Here is a 20,000-nt window from a genome sequence, read left to right on the forward strand (position 1 = left end):
GGTTTTATCATTGGAGGAAAATCGGCGCGGGTGGTAAATTTAAGTGCTTTTAAACAATATGAATAATAAATGACACTATACAAACTCCTTCCGAACGTGTCTATTTATTATATAGAAAATGGAATGAAGAAAGTGTGATGATACCCGTCTTATTAAGGTTCGGATGATAGATTATGGTTTCCTATTATTTTAAGCTATTTGTTGATGATCTTAAATTTTTGGCATTTGGCGGTATGCTTTGCAAACACGATGAACAAAAAAAAAAATACCAAACAGAGAGTCAAAGCGTGCATTTCTTACCATGGCTGTTCTCTTTACAACCGAGGGCTGATCGAGCGAAAAGAAGTACTTGGAGAGACGGGACGAGAATAGGCAAAAGGAACATAGCACATTTCCGAGTTGCTGCATGCCTCAGTTTCAAAGCGAGTCCGGTGTGCACCAACCATTAAAATGAAAATGAGTTGCGTTATTCTTATGCACAACCAAATCAAACTTCATTTCCCTTTCAATAGTTGAGCACCAAGACTCGCTTCGAAACCGAGTCAAAACAGCAACTCGGAAATGGCCCATTGTTTGACAAGGAAGCCACAGGTACGGAAGATGTGTAATCTAGGTTACACACAAAAGTTCACTCGTTGTGTACCAATTGTATTTTCGATCACCAACTGGTAAGGTTGATTACAAAGTCAGAGATAAATATAAACAAGAACCTAAATGCCTTGCACTGTTGGCTGTCTCAGATCCTTTCACGATCAAGTCTGTCTGTTAGCATTGAAAAAGTGAAAAAACTGAACGAGGGCAAACAAACAAATAACTGCCATTGAAAATTTATCAGTGTGATCCAAAAGAACCTTGGACATAACTAACTTTCTGCATTTATTAAAGTATTTGATTAATAGAAAAAACCTCTCACTTTTCTCCCTCTATTGTCTCAGACATTTCTTTTTTTCAAAAAACCGTCTCCAAATCAAGTAACCTCCGCTTTTTCGTTCGGTAAAAACAGCCCTCACTTTCGAACACACGAGACTTCATAGCCTTCGAAGTCTATATAACGCCTTGAATGGCTGTAACTCGTGAGAATTTCCACTAAATATTTCAATTACCTTTTTTGTTCCTCTGGATTGTAACACTGAATGACTTACTGTCATATGGGCTCGTGAGCGTACGATTACACCTGTACGTCAACGAACTGCAACGAAGGCTTTGGCAGATATCGTCCTTAATCTGTGCCTTGATATTGACAAAGGCCTCTAAAGTAAGACCGAAAAGCCAGTAAACCTATCTGGGTAATGGCTAAAAGAAACACCATCCTTTATCTTAATCATTAAGAACATCCTGCAGTGTTCTGAGTTCGAAGCTAATAGCCCCCGACTACCGGAAAAAGGAGTGCCCGCGTTGTTATCTCTGTATCATACAAAATAATTGATCGAAACAAAGCAAATTTCATTTTCAGAAGATGATGACACTTCCCGCGCGTTCCATTGGTCACACGATTATGAAACCACGATGACTCTTTCTTTTCTATGACCGAATAGAAAGGAGACATTTTGAGTTGAATATCATTCCGGAAGTCAACTTTATTGCAAAATTTTACATTATCATTATTTGTTTCTCATAACTTTCAAATATTGTTTTATGTTACACAATATGCGTGTTTTACCGGTTGGTGACCACTTTTTCATCATTTCGAAAATGATTAAAACAAGTTGTTTTAAATCTAGACATTTCATCAATATCTATATAATAAAAAGAACATTACATGGCCGGTTGGGGATACGAATTCGATCTTCTCGTGCTGAAAGTATCTGAGTGAGCGAAGAGAAACGAGTGAGAGATACTTTCAGCACTCGAAGATAAAATTCGCATCCCCAACCGGCCATGTAATATCCTTTATTTCTCTGCTCGGTTGCACCAGTGCTTTCGACGTCGTTACTCGTCAGGTTCCTGAGAAAAATGTCTTATTCAATGTTCGGCCTCTGACTTTTCAGAAGTTAATAGCGTTTACGTAGAGGAAAATCCAACCGCTAGTGAGGCCCCAGAGAGTGAAAGAACTTTTCTCTCAGTTTGCTTCACACATGGATGTTTCTTAACTGAATGTTATATCCCTTAAAAGTTATGGCAAAAATAAGGAGCTGAACTACACTTTAGAATGTAATGCACCTTGTCTTGTTTCACAGTGTTTTTCGTACACACATGCCTTCGTTCTGATTACTCCACTTGCGTTCTGCCTGATGGTTATGCTGATTGGTTCTGTTTTGGAACACCACCGACACTGTATCAAGATCAAAAACAAAGCATCAATAAGTAAAATTAGAGCAGCCAGGAGCCAGTAACTAGGTACTTAGTCTACACTTTTTATTTAGTTCCCGAATATTATTGGCAAACTACACTTGTGGGACTGCAGAGGAAACATTAGTTTCAAATATTAAAAGGATTTAAGGTCAAGATAATAATAAAGTATGAAGTAGAACGTTACACATATTTTAAGGGTAAAGATAACGGCTGGTTCGACAAGAAATGGGGTAATTTAGGCAATGTACTTTCCGTTTGAAATTATCATATTACAGGACTACAAATTATTTTGGTAAGTTGTCTTTTAATAGTTATGTACAATTAATAGGTATTACATTGTAAATAGCATGTATTGTCACTATTTTAATGTACTGTAATAATTGTATGTAAAGTGTAGGAGTGTAATTAAAAAAAAAAAAGGAACGATTTTAATAAGCATCACAAAGTGTGCTCATACTCAACGTCACCTGCGCCCAGAAATTACGGGTGATAAATGTCACAAAGTTTTCTTGGAGCTCTGCTCTTCAAGGATTCAATAACAGTCACATTGTTTGGTTGAATAAAGCCCTGAGATCTGAGTGACCAATGTGTCGACCGACTGAAAGGAAGTCATCTTTACTATACTTTGATGGCGACTTCCGCTCAGATTATCCGTGAAGCCATCTACTTCTCTTTCTTCTTTATTAACAGCCAACGCTTTCGCATCAAGTCAGTATGGAATGAATACACGAATAAATAATCACTAATGTAGTTATAAACATACATGTAAAATAAAATGAATAAAAATATTAAAACTAATTGATAATTAATTGCGATCATTCTTGTCACATATTCTAAAGAAATCAGTACAAAGGCAACTGTATGATGCGTCTTTGTGAAACGATTTAAGCCCTTCGCTTTGCAACAAGCAAAAGGACAACCGAGATTCAGAGTCCAGGGCACCAGTCGATTCCTTTCGGCCGTTGCCAAGAAAGCAGACTTCTTTACGAAGAGATTTTACAACCGTTAGCTTTGTGTCACCTAAAAGACCGTTGCAGGTGCGCGATGGTTATGGCTATCGTCTTCCCAATGTGCTCATAAAATGACATAAGAGTGACTATAAGCAATTCACTACTTGCACAAATCCCGTAATACACCTCTTTTATCCCTCAAAAATCTGCATAGGCATTGTTTTCGACTTCTCTTGAGACATTTTCATGTCCCAGGAGAAATTGCACACCATGGTTATGCAAAAGTTTTAGGGGTAATAGAGGTGTATTATGGAATTGTGCAAGTATTGAATAGCCCATTTTACAGTTGTTTGCTCAGTGACCTAGCCTATGAATGGCTTCGAGGTTGCCGGAGACCTTGTCTTGATACAGACCTTCACTGCTTTCATCGTGTAAATTGTGTTGTTGTAATGCTAAATTAGTCTTAATTAAAATGAGAAAAGCACGAAGGTTTGTATCAAAACAGGATCAACGGAAGCCTCGCTTCCATTCTTAAGCCAGGTAACTTAGCTACAACTGTAAAATAGTCTATCAAATTAGGATGTACTAAAACAGTGGATGGCCTTGAAGGCGCGCTGTGATTGGCTACTCAAACTCCGAATATCCTCTGCTAGCCACCTCCACTTCGGTTAATTACACCTACATGTAACTTGAACTTGATTTTCATTCCATTCTTCCTTCTCAGTTCAGAGACACAAATGCCATCCGATACATTACAGCGTTCGCTGATGTGTCCTATTTTACAAGGATCTCTGGTGAGAATCTGTGCCTCTTTACAATCACTACTGTTGGAGACTACAAAAAACAAACAAACTAACTAACAAACAAAAGCAAAAACAAAGCAAGCGAATGGCTAAAATCAATAAACAACAAAATTGCTTTTAGTTGCCATGGCTTTTCTCTTTACAACCGAGAGCTGATCGAGCGAAAAGAAGTACTTGGAGAGACTGGGACGAGAATAGGCAAAAGGAATAGCCAAGAGAAAATGAGGGGACAGAGAGGGAGGCTCAAGTCGTTGGCCGGGATATGTTATGTCCACGAAAGTTATTTTTAGACGAGCGGAAGTTTTTGTTCTAGCGGAAGTCTGTCTTCTGAGAGGTCCGCATGCAGTCTTGCCTCGCTCTCAGGTTCTTAGTGAAAAGAGAAAATGATGGCGCACGTGGAAGGCTGATGAATATATATTTTCTTTCAAACATCGGACCGAGGTTAGACTGCATGCGGACGTCTCGGAAGACTTCCGTTCGTGTAAAAATAACTTTCGTGGACATGACATATCCCAAGGGCTGGACCGGGAGCCTCCTTCTCTGTCCCCTCATTTTCTCTTGGAATAGCCCATTTCCGAGTTGCTGCATGCCTCAGTTTCAAAGCGAGTGCTGGTGCACAACCATTAAAATGAAAATGAGTTGCGTATTCTTATGCAAATCAAACTCATTTCCCTTTCAATAGTCGAGCACCAAGACTCGCTTCGAAACCGAGTCAAACAGCAACTCGGAAATGGCCCATTGTTTGACACGGAAGCGCAGGTACGGAAGAAGTGTATTCTAGGTACACACAAAAGTTCACGTCGAGTACCATTGTATTTTCGATTACCCACTGCTAAGGTTGATACAAAGTCAGAAATTAATTATAACAAGAACCTAAATGCCTTTTATTGTTGGCTGTCTCAGATCCTTTCACGATCAAGTCTGTCGGTTAGCATTGAAAAAGTAAAAAAACTGAACGAGCAAACAAACAAATAAATGCATGAAATTTACCAGTTTGATCCAAAACGATCTTGACATAACTAACTTTCTGCATTTAAGTATTTGATAATTGAAAAACCTCTCACTTTTCTCCCTCTATTGTCTCAGAATTCCTTTTTTCAAAAACCGTCTCCAAATCAACTAACATCCGCTTTTTCGTTCGGTAAAAAACACCCTCACTTTCGAACACACGAGACTTCATAGCCTTCGAAGTCTTTATAACGCCTTGAATGGCTGTAAATCGTGAGAATTTCGACTTAATATTTCATTACCTGTTTTGATCCTCCGGATCGTGAGCGTACGATTACACCTGTACGTCAACGAACTGCAACGAAGGCTTTGGCTGATATCTTCAGTAATCGGATGTGCGTTGATATTGACAAAGGCCTCTGAAGTCAGACCGAAAGCCAGTAACCCTATCTGGGTAATGGCTAAAGAAACACCATCCTTTATCTTAATCATTTAAGAACATCCTGCAGTGTTCTGAGTTCGAAGCTAATAGCCCCCGATTACCGGAAAAAGGAGTGCCGCGTTGTTATCTCTGTATCATACAAAATAATTGATCGAAACCAAAGCAAATTTCATTTTCAGAAGATGATGACACTTCCCGCGCCTTCCATTGGTCACAAGATTATGAAACCACGATGACTCTTTCTTTTCTATGACCGAATAGAAAGGAGACATTTTGAGTTGAATGTCCTTTGGAAAGTCAATGTACCAAATCTCAATTGGTTTACTCTGTTGTATATTGGAAACGGGATACTATCCTCGAAGATGAACATTTGTTTTTCTGTGTCCGCACCACATGCCCAGCACAAGAAACCCAACACGATACAACATACTCACCCTCAGGGCAGTACAGAGAATGACACCCTGATCTCTCGGCAACTGTTCCCTTTAGGGTAAGGTACTACTCGGTTTAGCAAAACGTAATGAGAATGAAGTAATCAATCGCCGGAGAACAACTGTGTAGTCTCGAATTCTCTTTGCAAATGTGCGATAGTGAAAACTTCGAATAAATAGAAGTCAGCTGCAAGCTGTTAGTAAAGTGAAAGGAAAGACACATGAATAACTAAACAATTCAATAAATATTGCTTTTTCATAAATTATATTTAATAGTTTATTAATATACACTCAAAGTGGTTCCAACGATTAACAAAACCTTAATTCCAAGTCTTAGGTAACCTGGGACTCTATAGTAACTTGAACGTTACATAAAAGCATGATATGGATCTCTTGCGTGATTTGCAATGCATGAATTGTCTGTTATAACCCATGCTTGCGACTGATTTAATCAATCCTTCAAGAGACCTAAATTGTGTGATTTTAAAACGCAATTAAAATTAAGTTCAAACAAACGGAAAGTAATCCCATACTTGTTCAGCTTCGTCCTAGTGGCATAAAGTATAATAAAAGAGTTCCTAAACCGATTCGTCTGCATGCAGGTGAGGGGAGGGAGGCAGAATCCGTTTCAGCCTTAGAATACATTTTTGACCTATGTCACTGAAAAGAGGTAACAGCCTGAAAGGTTTTGCTGTATCTTGCAAACACCCACGCCGCATTTTGAAACGATTTTCGCAACCGTCGTATTATCGGCGGATTTCCGCATCGCGGACGAAGCACTGAGGTCGTTTAGTGATGCTATGAGGAGCCAATTCTTGTCCCCTGGGGAATTCCTATAGGAATTGAGACGAAGTTAGATAAACGATAAGAATCGCATTTAACTCGTTCGAATCCGCAAAAAGTCTCGATTCAGTTAACAATTTTTGGCTTGTCTCCCCACTTATTATGTTTGGCGATCGAGATTCGACATCGATCAGATACAACCAATAGCCTGCATTGTACAAAGCCAAATATCTTAATCAATACAGCAAAGCACTGCGAAATTGTCGTCATCTCTTCTTACACCAACGTTGCCAATGTCATAGGATCAGGTCCTTCCAATACATGATAAAACGGGTCTGCCCGGTTTGACTGGTCTTCCATTTCATCCCTTTCACTACAGTCTGTGTCTATGACGATTTCCAGATCACTCAATCCATGATTTAAGCTATCATGAATTCTGTTGCTTGCATAAGAAGCGTCTCTCGCAATGTTACCTTCCTGTTGAGGATGTCTATTCGAGCCACGTGTTCTCTCGTGCTCTAAATAATCTCTTTCATTAAGTTTCGGCGTGGGTGATGGTGATGAGGGAAAATTCGTCACAAGGTCATTTTCAACAACCCTTTCGTCCTCTTGCTGCGATGACAATCGATACGGTTGACACCTGCTTGTCAAATTACCTGCTGTTGTTGCATCTTGTAACACTCCTTTTCCTTCATCTAATCCTTTAGTCTCCTTTTGCGGTCTTTGTTTTCCCTCTTCTAACTTAAAACAACTTTGTCCGTTAGCATTAACGCAAACCAAATTAATTTCATCCGATTCCTTTTTCTCAGATTTCTTCTGTACAGAAATTCCTTCGGAATGGCTTCTTGGCTTTTCTCTTGGATGGAACGTTGTTAAGCTACATTGACTTCTGTTCGAATTTGCAAATGAAGCAAGAACGCTTTCATTCATCCTATTTCCAGTGTTTTTGCCTTCTAATTCATCAACACTCTGATAAAGGCTCTCTGCACCAGAAGATCCTGTTGCCGTTCCTTTTGAACTTCGACTGACTTTGTAAGAGGCCCTCCTTGGGAGAACATTTTCGCTTACACTTTTCAGAGTGTCATAAAAGTTATTGCAGCCAGCCCCGGTGGAGTGAGGACTGGGCCTGGCGTTGTCCATTATCGGCTGATAAACCACTGCATAAGGAGAAGGATCCAAGTGATTAACAATTGAAATTGGCGTCAAATCGAGGCTATTGTCCCTGCCTCGTTCGTACGTTGGATTTCCTGCAAGTTAATTCATATCCTGATTTTAGCAAATACATTTTTCCACAATCATAAGATAAAAGCTACTGATAGAATTCACGATCGTATGAGACCTCACACTACCGACCTATTCTAACCGATAGAAATTAACACTTGACTTTATGGCTTCTGTTAGGGATTCGCAAGAATTCACTATTCGACGCCTGTGGAAAACGCTCGATGATAAACGTTTCCTGAAATCATGCCTTTAAAGGGACAGTTTCACGGTTTTGCGCATGTCCAAGCTTTATCGCTAGCAGTTGTAATTTTTACGGTTTCTTACTGAACCAGATGATGTTAATTAAACACAGAGAGTATTAAAGCAAATACACTAAATGACTAAGGCCCAAATTTGGTGGAAGACACTGCGGGTTTACACAGAAAATATCAAATTTAGTTTTGACCATCGAATTTACTGTACGAGGAAAAGATTTTATTCTACAAACGAGTTGTCATAACACACGAGTGCAGTAGGTTCATAACACAAAGGAAATGATTGCAAATGTTATTCCAATGAGTAATTCCACTTCTAGGGCATTTTTTCCGTTTCCTGCATCAGTGCTTTCGATTGTTTCAATAACTATGGAATTAAATGGGCTGACGTGACAGTTTGCCCATGCGCAGAGACGTGAAACTCTCCCTTTAACTCTCTACAGTTTAACACACTTTAACTCAACTGGCCAATATCACAAATACAACAATACTCTTTGTTTGTCCCTCCAAAATTTTGCATGAGAATTGTTTCCAGTTTCTCTTGGGACCATTTATTGGCTAACTGAAAGTTTGCTTCTCTCAACTTGGTCATTCTTGTAATTCGCGTAAACGAAAAAAATTGGGTCTGGGTCTTTACGAAATGCTCATTTTGTGATTAAGAACATCAGTCTACAAACAAATTAAAAAACAAGTCTTACAGTCTTACCTGACCTAAGAATGGAAGCAAGGCTTCCGTTGACCCTGCTTTGATACAAACCTTTGTGCTTTTCTAATGTTAATGTCGACTAATTCGAATTACAACAAAACAATTTACATGATAAAAGCAGTGAGGTCTGTATCAATACAAGGTCACCAGCCGCCTCGCAGTCACTCATAGGCCAGGTCACCGAGCAAACAACTGTAAAATCGTCTGTATTGGTTGTTGTATGTTCTAGACAAGTGGAATGTTATTGTTATACCGTGCTAATAAAAATAGTTATTATTACTAACCTACGGTGTATCGTCTCTTGGGTCTTTTGCTGAAACCAAAGAAAAAGTTTGATGAATATCCCATGAATGTAACGTTTGTATACAGTTGTAAATGGATGACATGTAAAATTGTATAGGGAATAACGCAATAAACTTACAACAAAATATCGTGTTACCTTTGAAAAGATTTTGAAAAAAATTATGGGGTAACACTTAAATACACATATTTTTTGAGGTCAAACATCAACCCAAAAAAATTTCCACCTACAGGTAGCCTTCTTACCCGGCGGTATTGTTGGCGGGAGAAACTGGGGAGGGACGCTAGCGCCCCTTCCCATTCTCCGCGCGGTTTGGCTGCTCGTTAATTTGCCTCTCGCCAACAATAGGGAGTTGAAGAAACCACGACGGCTACGGCGTCGAAAACATCACTTACAAATATAAGTTTGAGCTATCCTAAGTATTTCACGATTATTCCATCTTTCCATCTTGTTTATATTATACAATATGGGCGAAGTGTCCTATAACTGGATTGGTAAGGACGGATTTGAAGTAAAGAGTGAGACTTAAAGATTCACAGTAGTTTGTCCATGTTGTCGTCAAAACCTTAAAGTTTGGTCATTTCCAGCCGTAGTTTCGACAAGTACGGGAGACGAATGTTCAAAGAAGCGTGCCGCACGTGCAGCACGATCATATTGGTTCCTTTTAACCAATAATATTACTGCTTTTTGGCATTGCCGTTGCCGTAGCCGTTTCTTAAACTCGTGCCAGGGCAGTGGTGTCTCCCAGATCTTTATACCAATCATCTCTAACGGAGAAAAGATATTTAGCAATGTAAATGTGGTTGTGTGAAGACATTGAAGTTAAAAGGGAAAACAGCTCACTTCCGGTTGCCGTCCGCCTCTCAAAAACGCGCGCGCTTAAGCTCCCTAAATTAATACCGTCAGCTACGCGGGCTAACTGACAGGCTTTAATATGGATGACCGTAAGGTTCCAAGACTCAAGTTAGCCCAAGTATACTGGAACTGAAAAAAGGAAAAGTCGGTTTTCTTCAAAGTTGTTTTTCAAACAAATTTTCTTTCAAATGGGAGAACAAAACGAAATATATAAATATCTTGAAAGTCGGTCTTAAGCCATTAACCTGCCTGCAATTTCATCTCTCACATGATTTTACCCTTGCGAGCTGTGTGTGGGTCAATCCGGGTTTTAAAAAATGGTAAATAAACATCATAAAGCAGAAAATATATTACCTTCCTGTCCTATCCAACCCTTTCTTTCGACGAAGATGTTCTTCACGAGCAAGCCAACAAGTGATTATTACTATAAGTACCACGACTACACCGAAGAAAGCTCCCAGGAAATTAGACGGCCAACCCCAAGCTGAGTCTGTTCTCGCTTCATCGACTTTACTTGTAACATGAATCGAACTTGTAGGGATTCTTTGTGTTGCAATTGAAACCATTCCCGGAAATTCATTCTTTCCAAGCGTTTTATTGTGATCGGAAAAAACAGAGTTTCTAAGAATTGTCTGAGTAAAGTTCATTTGATATGATTCCAGCTTCCCTGTAAGAAGAAAAGAAAGAAACCAAGAAAATAATTTCAAAATAATATTCCTATGTATTATCAAACAACTGACTTAATTTTTGCCGTTTGTTTCAGTAGATTAAAAACTAGATTCCCGACCATTTCAGTTTTTCTATTCATGAATTGATTGGGTGTTACAGCACCCCTAGCCTCCCTCGTCACGCAATCTTTCAGGAGGAAAGAATGTCTGCGAAGAAGGGTACAGCACTGCACCCCCTGGCATATACAGAAACTTCAAAACTACCTGAATCATCTGATGATTGAAACCAACTCAATTTGTAATTTTAATAAAAAGCTGGCCAGGAAAACAACGTTCCGATGACTTCGAAACCTCTTCCTTTAATTTTTTCAGATAGAAATTGAAATTCATAAATCTTGTCTTAGAAACCAACTCAATATATCAACTGTGACATAAAAGTGCTGTACTTACAAGAAATGGACCCGCTAATTTTGAGAAGAAGACAAGCTTGAATATTTTCATCGGGAGGTTGTCCTCTAAGTCTCAAACTAATTTCTGAACGTACCACGCAGTTTGTTGCTAAACGAACAAATAAGCCTTTCCATTTTGAGATGTTTGAAGGTAGCTGAAAAAAATAATTGAAAATGCATTAAACCTTGTTAGTCAATAAGTTAGTTGCAACTTTTAATTTACGTTTTGAGTTTTATTCCTTACTTATTTACTCCAAAGGAGTTTCACTCAGTGGTTGAAAAGGTGCCCGGAGCGAGATTCTTAAGCCAATCATCTGTAAGTGTACCAATCCTACTTGCGTAATTACAGTTGGTACTAAATTTAAAGGGGCTATGTCACGCAAAATTATGTAATTTCGTGACACCCAAAATTCTCAAAAAGGAGAATGAAACATTCCAATAACCACTTAAAACCGTTGAACAACGTAAAAGAAATACGACAGGAGGAAAAAGTAGCATGGACAATTTTGAAACGGATTGCATTTGGTAATCTTCAAAAAAGTCGGCCAAACGTTTTTCAAGTTTAAGGCAAATCGCCTGGATAAAGACCGTTTTTGCTCAGGATCATCTTGTTTGCCGCTGATGCAACGATATCTTTATCAGTAAAGGAATTCTACATTACCATTTTCGAGTTTTAAACTCGTGAAAAACTGAAGATTTCCCGTAAACACCCTACCTAAAGCGATATAGCCACTCTATATCCTTGAGTTTTGTTGACAATTGCTTCAATGTAACCGTAACAAACCATCTGCCTTAAATCCGCGCTGACGAAAGACTAACGCTCAAAACTTCAGCTTTCTCATCTCCTTACGCTGCTCAATTCATTTGATACCCCCAAATTTCCGTCTTTCATTCACTCACCAACGCAGCCCTGACGCGATTGCAATTGCTACGCTTAGTGATTGGTTTAAAAATTTCGCGGCAGTTTATCAACCAATGAAAAGGAAAACCAAAACCAATGGCGACTTGCACGCACCATTTATGATTTTTCCCGCGCTTTGAGCAAATTACAATTTGGATCGGTTCATTGCGCTTTTCGCACTTTGGTATTTGTTTTACAACAGTCAATTGAAAACCGCTCTATTCATCTGTCTTAAAGGTTGCTTGACTACGACCCTGTTATGTCAGTGATAAACAAGAAACTTGGATCACCTTGATTAAGAAAATAACACAAACAGCGGTGATAAACACTGTATTCCAACGCATTTTTATAAACCTTGACTTTTCGTATGCTAGTCAACACACATTTTCAAAAGTGACTAGTGTGTTGACTAGCATACGAAACGTCAAGTTTTATAAAAATGCGTTGGAATGCAATGTTTATCACCGCTGTTTGTGTTATATTCTTAACCAAGCTACGATGGCCTAAGAACAAGAGTTTATTGGATCACCTTAATTAGGATTTTCTCCAAACTGCTTTCCCTCGATTCATTCTTTCTCGGTTCTAGTCTCCACATTTTCCTCCATCGTCCATGGAGAAAGTACAAAGAGTTTCCAACATCGAGAGTGCAACTGACCACCTCTTGTGGCGAATGCCCTTTGCAGACTGAGAAGCGTCTTGTATCACTTGTGTTTGTGAGAAGCGTAGGGACTGGGGACTTCTCACAACGGCGAAATGCATCATAGCTTCCGGCATCGTGTTTTACAAGGCGATTTTTACATCCTAAGCCTATAATAAAGCGAGAAAAGATGTAAAGCGTATATCACGTTTCTCACAAATCAATCAATCAATCAATCAATCAATCAATCAAGAAACATCTTTTTACAGCCGCCTTTAATGTTTAATATTCATTGACCTTTTCCTTTCTTTTTTACGTTTTATTTTATTGCATTCATTAGGGTTTTTACCTTTTCGATTACACATTAGGTTTGTACATTTAGAATTGTCAGTTTTATGATGCTTAATTTTATGATCTTGTAATGCGCGCTTGATCATTGCATGGAAAGCGCGCAATATGAATGAATGAATGAACTAAGACTTTATTTAACGAGGGTTGAACACTTAATAGCCAAAGGCAAATAAACTTATGTCCCTCAAAAAATAAAACTATGAATACAAATATAAAAGTTAAAAAGCTAAAATTATAAGAAAGGCGAGTATATCAATATTACAATTAAGTTAAAAACTTAAATAAAAGAAATTTAAATCCTAAAATGTTCCAAATGTTGCTGCGCTGCGAAGACTGTTTTAAACAAATTACTTTTTAAAGTGGTACTATGATCAAATTTTTACCCCTTGATTTTTTGAGTGTATCACATAGAATTCCATGAAAGAACAAAAACGCCATTTACCGTTTTCAAATATCTTCATTAGCTCCGGAGATATTTAAGTTTGAAAAATGGGTAAAATATGTAAATGAGATGACAGATGACGTCATACACGCAAACCAATATTACATTGAGTATATAAATAGAGCTACCTTGGCCAATTTGCAGCACAGACCATTGGAACTTGGTAGTCTAATAGTTCTACAGGAAACACACCTATGGCTATTAAAAATTCTGTTCCCATGTCAACTCACTCTTTTCCAGTCCCCACCCACTTGATTTCAATATGTTAGTGATTTTCAGCTTGAAAAATGTTAAACAAGGCCACAAACTCGAGCTAACATATTTATATGCTTGCTGGATCATGCTTATGAAGTGCTGTTAGCAGATATCAAAATGGAACGCCAAAGGCAGCAAGAAAAGCTTTTAATATGAGGGAGGTCTGGAACCCTGTATGATGCCATGGTAACAGAACTGTTAAGCTCATATTGTGGAGAACATTTAGTAGAATCTTACTGCAAAAAAATCGAACATTTCTGATACAAATTGGCTGAGATATCTCTTTTCATCATATTTGAACAAAATTTGATTGAGTGTATGACGTCATCACTTGGCTAATTTGCATATTATGATTTGAAAAAAGTAAACAGCATTTTTCTTCTCACGCAGACTACTTGTTTATCTTTCAAAATGACTTAGATAGGAAAGATGCGATTTTCGTCATAGTACCACTTTAAGGACTTGAAGGAGTCTAATATAAGTATTAAGCACTATTATTATTATTATTATTGTTATTATTATTATTATTACTTTAATATTTTAAGGTAAGGGATCTATACTCTTAACGTAGTGACACCTTTGTAGTGTATTTTAAATGTGCTGGTTTCTTCCTTGTGCAGTCAGGTGTTCTTTCAAAATTGAAGAAGAAACTTAGGTCCGCTATCGTTATGTTACTTATCCTCAATTTTTTGTGTTAAACGTACCAAGCCATGATTCGTTCACCAAATCCAGATCGAGCTGAAATACAGAATTCTAATTAATTTTAGAAGCAGAGTGTATAACTGTATAATTTGAAGAAAACTCTGCGTTTGAGGTCATGTAAAAAGAACGTGACTTGTATAGATTATCGGTAGTGGATGTGAGTGGGAAATGCACTTTCGAGTCACACGGATGGTTCCTATCCGGCTTAATGACAAATTTTGAACGGAAGCAAAGACGAAGAAAAAAGTTGTTTTCTTTAAGCTAGTAGTAACTTTTAGTTATTAAGGGAATGCATTGGGTCGCTAAGCTATAACGACCTCAGGAGAGACAAAAATTACGCTTGTTGTATACAATTTCAATGAAACAAACAACAAGTGATGTGGACGAAAACCCAAATGAAAAAGTTGATTGGTTCCGATAGCAAGTACTGCAAACAAGCTACAAAAATCCGAAGAAATAAAAGTCATTTTATGCTCACAAGACACGTTTTGACCTGTATGTGACATCTTCCAAAGCTTACGTACGTTGACCACAACATCCGGTTGCACGACGCACAGAGAAACTTTGTTCATTGTGTGCGACAAGCGAAATATTTTGGGGGAAAATGTCTTCATCATCGGAAAAGAAATAAGAATGTTGAAAACGTCTCTTACTTCGGGAGCGAAATTGGTTTATTTGTTAGGAAAAATCCTCAAATATTTTAGAATACAGTGGTGAGAAAGATGGCATGCAAGCAGGGGCTCGTTTCTGGAATGTCCTAAACTTTTCGGGTCTCAAGAACCGAGAGGTTTTTTAAAAGTCATCAAACTTCCCAATCATTTTGCTTTTTATCTTGAAAACATCTTAAAAGCCAGAAAATCAAAACAAGCCGATGGCAGCTTCGTGAATAGAATTTCGGGCACGAAACGTTTGGGAGACTTCCGTGCCTCAGCAGAGAACAGAAAAGCGGTGAAGCTGAGTCATTTTCAGCTGACGAAAAGCATACACTCCACCAAAAATTGACTAGAAAACCAACCTCCCTCCATAACTATACGAAAACGAAACGCGTTTTAAGGATAACAGGCTCGCAAGGGAAAAGAAGGCGTTAGAACATTTTAATCACCCACGCTTTAAATTTCACATCGTACTAAGATGTCTTATGCTTTTGATCAACCCTTTCTTGCAAAGAGACCTCGAAGTAACCAACTTTTATTCGTTTTACAATGAAAGAAAAAAAAAAAAAAAAAAGAATAGGAAAAGAATCGGCAAGACAAAAACTTAGGTCATTAGGGCCGTTTATACGAGAGAAAATAAGCCGCGGCTAACTCTGGCCGCGGCTTACGTAAGCCGCGAACACCCCGTATAAATGGTACAAAATCTACGTTCACGGCTTTCTCAAGCCGCGGCTTATCCTGGCCGGGGAGTTTATACTCGTATAAATAGTTCCTTTCGCGGCTTACGTAAGCCGCGGCCAGAGTTAGCCGCGGCTTATTTTCTCTCGTATAAACGGCCCTATTGTCAGAATGTTCAATGAACCGAGAAAAATGATGAGATCATTTTAGTCCAATCTCACAATTAAGAACGTGAAGATAACCGCTTCACTTTAACAGCGTGACTATCCACATCGTGTTAAATTAACTTCGGAGCAGGGTAGATGGTAGAGAACGGAGAAGACGCAAATCACATTTTGAGACTCGAATGCGAGCGCTCTTCTTGAGTCTATTATAAACCCTTTTTAGGCTGTCTTACCACAAATTTACGATAGTTTCGAATATTTCTATTGTAACTCTTGCCTTTTATTATTCTCGAGTTTTCAAAAAAAATTAGAAATATCCTGATTTAAGATTCACGTAGGCTTTGGGAACTCTACGAAAATTAAATAATTTTTCTCGAGGGCATGTAAAAGGGAGCGTTGCCAAACATCTTTGATTAACTCACACCTTAACTTATCTAAATACATACCGGAAATTGTGATCCAGGCACACCCATGGGTTTAAATGGGATAACGAAGACAATTTCTGTTTAAATCGTAACTGTATGGTGAATGCTTTGCAAAAGACATGACAGATTATAGCTACATTTTTTTAGCGATGTTTCGAAGTTAAACGGTGGAGTATTCCTTGACCTCTTTTTGAAAAGAGCGCCGTCCAGGCAAGGTTAAGTTCCGCAATTACAATTGCCAAGGAAATCAATTCATGTGATATAGATAGATACCGATAAAATAGCCCAGCCTAGCAAAGGATAACTCGCCGGATAATTTGATATCATCGTCTAGTCATCTGTTATCAACCGACATCGATTTTTATTATACTCATTATTGTCAACTGACAGATCATTACAAAAAGGTATGGCACACATGTCTCCGTATTAAGTTATACTTCATAATGGAGAGATTTAGCACCACGGTACATGTAGCGAGAAACGGCAAAGGTCAGGCAACTGCCAGTAATAACCATGGAAAATATCTTTCTACAACCTTAGAGCTTTTTTTAGAACTTGCTTGATAGCTGTTTAGTCAAAGACAATAATTAATAATTAGTCAGATGCTAGAGATAACCTTAAACAACCAATTTTAGCCTTAAATTGGTTGAAACGAGCAATAGCCTCAGCCAATCGTTCTTAATTATTAACACTCCAACTCCGTGAATTTTCGATAACCAAAGTTTCATAACCAAGTTTGTTTTTGCAACCATCGATCTACTAACTACAAGTATTGACATATCATAACAAAAAGGCGAGATGCATGAAAAGTGGTAGGAAATGAAAGTTAACGTCAAATTATTTCGCATGTCATAAGACTTAATTTACGTACTTCTTTCGGCAAGGTCAAGACATACACTTAAGTTATTTTTCAGCCCGTTGAAAATTGAAAGTCAACCTTACATTTCAATTTCTAATAATGTTTAAGTCCAGAAGATGACGAAAAATGAAAAACACTCAAATTAAGGATCCACTTACCCGTGAAACCCCCTGCACCGTACAGATACTGCGATAAATTTGCGTCTTTAACACATCTTTCTTCATGCAAAAGGAAGGTTGATTCTGTAGAATTGCACTGACAGTAGAGCGCTTCTTCTTCCCCGGTACAAGCTCTGGAATTTTTCACATGAATAGCTCCGTATTTTGCGCAGAACTCAGTAGCTTTCGCCGAAGATGCGCAAAGGTTATCACCGTCATCTCTCAAAACTTCGAAATGGTCAATTCCATCGGATCGTCTGTCAACTGTTATAATCCTTGCAAGGGAATGATTTAACGCAACAAATATAACCAAGATAAGTCCAACAAGAGCAAAATTCATGATGTAGAGATGCTGATGTTGGTGAATTCCCTGTTTGTCTGAACTATGAAATACCCAAACGACCAATCTCAAAGACTAACCGCAATAGGTCCCAAATGAAGTAACCGGAAATGATGCATACCATCACACTATTGTCATTCGTGACTGTAATACAATACGATTTCACGGAGGTATGATAATCTGTTGATGAAGACAACGGTTCTTTTGTGATCCGATTAATATTTGACTGCATAAACCTGCCGAATTACGCTAATTGCGGGGGAAGTGCGCCTTTGGTATGAAGTTGTGGGAAGCCGGCGATGAGTTTTTGACGGTCGCTCTTCCCGAAGTTTTTCCTGATTTTGAATATTATCATTCAACAAAAAATCAACATTTGATAACATTCTGTTTCTTTTCATAACAGAATCAATCTTCTCTAAAAAGGAAACAGCTGTTTTTATGCATAATAATATGCCGACATTCAATATTTAATCGGATTGTGTGTACTCCGCCTTTGTGCTGTCCTGTCCAGGGCAATACGACCCCGAATTAAAAGTGGCGTGGGAACGGTGCCATACCCGGTACATTGACATTGACAAGTGCAAATTTCGCAGTGTTTCCATTCTTTAAAGAAACACACTATTTCGTGAAATTGAAGGAAGGTTTCAATAGGTCTTGAGCAGGGACGGTACAAAACTGGACCCCTTTTGGACCCCACTCGAGAGAAGAAAGAAAACAATAGATGGTTTTCACAGTGACGTCATCAAATTCTAAAAAACAAAATCGCAAGGTCTTTTGAATTTTTATCTAAAGGAGATTGAAGATGACCTAGACTCGGAAATAAATCTTTTTTTCAAGTGTCCAGTTCGTGACGTCTTTCGTTTCGAAAATACAACATTTTGAATTTCCGAATTGTCACCACGATACAAAGCTATTTGGTTGAAAAAAAATATCTATTCTTATGAATCTCAGCAGTTTGAGCCTTCCAAGTACATTAGGAGATGTGTTCTATCTCATGAGCGAAAAGTAAGCGCTTTCTTCGCAAAGTAAACTCCAGATGTTTTCGATGATTACCGGCACGCCGCCATTTTCGTGGACCACATGGCGTCTCCATACAAACTCTAAATATAGTTGGGTTAAACGCTTCGAACATCGCAAGGAAGAAAGACTTCGACTCCAGTGTATTAAATCTTACACCCTGCTGGCAGAGCCTTTCTTTTGCTTGCTCGATTTTGGCGTTCTCGAGAAAGACTCTGCGTGAATCGAGTAAGATCTTTTTTGAGTATGCGCTACATGTTGCCAGGATACAGTCTCGAATCCAAGCCTAATATGCCAGATCACGCCTCCATATTGGTTTTTCACGGAACAGACAGCGGGCTCAATTATAACCATCGGTTTTATCACTAAACGGATGCTTGCACAGGAAAAACGACTAGTCCAGAAGTTCGGGCTGTGGACGCTTCAAAGAGTTGACTCGATCTGGCAGAGCCTCCTTTTCTCCTCCTCAGTAAAGGAAAAGACAAAAGGAGGCTCTGCTAGCAGGGTGTCAATCTTATAGCTTTAGTTCACATTTCAACTACCACAAGGAAAAATACCTTGTGCCTTTCCCACTTCTGTGCACCATTGCTTTGCTTACCAATGCTCACTATTCTTTTCATGAGGATATATTTTATAAGACATGATATCGAGACTGAAATTTGTCTTATGTCTTGTCGTATTGACCTCGCTAACTGCCACGAAAAGCGACGGAACACGTTCACACTGTAACGCGATACATATCCAGGTACCGAACACTTGTAATAGATCAAGTAAAGCTACGATCCTCGCAGTTATGGACGCAATTTTAGCACTTGCGTAGAGAAGCCTAAAAAAATTCAGGACTTCAGCGGGGTTTGTACGTCAATACTGATTAATGCCTGCTTTCTAATCCAGTCTATTCTGAAAAGTTAATTCATTTTCCTAGGGATTTCCTTTCTTTTCTTGGAGTGACTACAGATGTGATTTTACAGCTCGACGAAAAGTGAAGTGGTTTTTGGACATAACCTATTAAATTGCCTTCATGAGCGGACGTGATCATTTGTGATAGAATTGTCACCACTTGAGACTCTGTTTTATAGTGTAAAATTTAGACTAGCTTGCCACTTATTAAAAAAAGCGTGTAATATTTTTGGAACGATCATCAGCCATGACCAATAAAAGAGTGGCCAGGTTTTCTGACATTTCTCCGTATCATGGACTGATTTCCATACCGACATTTTTTCGTCTGATCGTCTTAATCATTAACCTGTTCAAGTTTATAATAGTAGGGATTGTCCTCGCCTGTAACAGTGCTTCTTTCAAGCGTGGTATG

At 38.5% G+C, this 20,000-nt stretch overlaps 2 protein-coding genes and 1 long non-coding RNA gene across 5 annotated transcripts in view; all 3 read right to left on the reverse strand.

Annotated features, from left to right (window-relative positions):
- The window catches only part of LOC138056807 (uncharacterized), a 30,122-nt gene extending 12,321 nt beyond the window's left edge, over positions 1 to 17,801 (reverse strand). Inside the window, exons 1-6 of one of the 2 annotated variants that reach the window (XM_068902704.1) lie at positions 17,332 to 17,801; positions 12,537 to 12,814; positions 11,108 to 11,261; positions 10,344 to 10,656; positions 9,118 to 9,146; positions 6,120 to 7,896 (exon numbers count right to left, since the gene is read on the reverse strand). In XM_068902704.1, coding sequence (XP_068758805.1) covers positions 6,926 to 7,896; positions 9,118 to 9,146; positions 10,344 to 10,656; positions 11,108 to 11,261; positions 12,537 to 12,814; positions 17,332 to 17,671 — 2,085 coding nt within the window. In that variant the 5' untranslated portion in view covers positions 17,672 to 17,801 and the 3' untranslated portion in view covers positions 6,120 to 6,925. Of the gene's footprint in view, positions 1 to 6,119; positions 7,897 to 9,117; positions 9,147 to 10,343; positions 10,657 to 11,107; positions 11,262 to 12,536; positions 12,815 to 17,331 lie in introns of those variants that run through there. The other variant, XM_068902705.1, reaches the window with a different exon arrangement.
- Positions 1,984 to 5,433, reverse strand: LOC138055219 (uncharacterized). The gene is made up of 3 exons (XR_011133417.1): positions 5,296 to 5,433; positions 3,925 to 4,076; positions 1,984 to 2,272 (listed from the first exon to the last, which is right to left on the reverse strand). It is a non-coding gene; the product is annotated as an uncharacterized lncRNA (long non-coding RNA).
- Positions 17,802 to 19,746: 1,945 nt separating the features above from the next.
- Positions 19,747 to 20,000, reverse strand: part of LOC138056808 (uncharacterized) — a 6,350-nt gene continuing 6,096 nt past the window's right edge. For both annotated transcript variants that reach the window (XM_068902707.1, XM_068902706.1), the window contains exon 7: positions 19,747 to 20,000. This exon is cut by the window's right edge and continues 122 nt beyond it. The gene's annotated coding sequence lies outside the window, so the exon portion shown is untranslated.

Source organism: Montipora capricornis, chromosome 7 (assembly GCF_036669925.1).
Source record: "Montipora capricornis isolate CH-2021 chromosome 7, ASM3666992v2, whole genome shotgun sequence".
NCBI lineage: Eukaryota > Metazoa > Cnidaria > Anthozoa > Scleractinia > Acroporidae > Montipora > Montipora capricornis.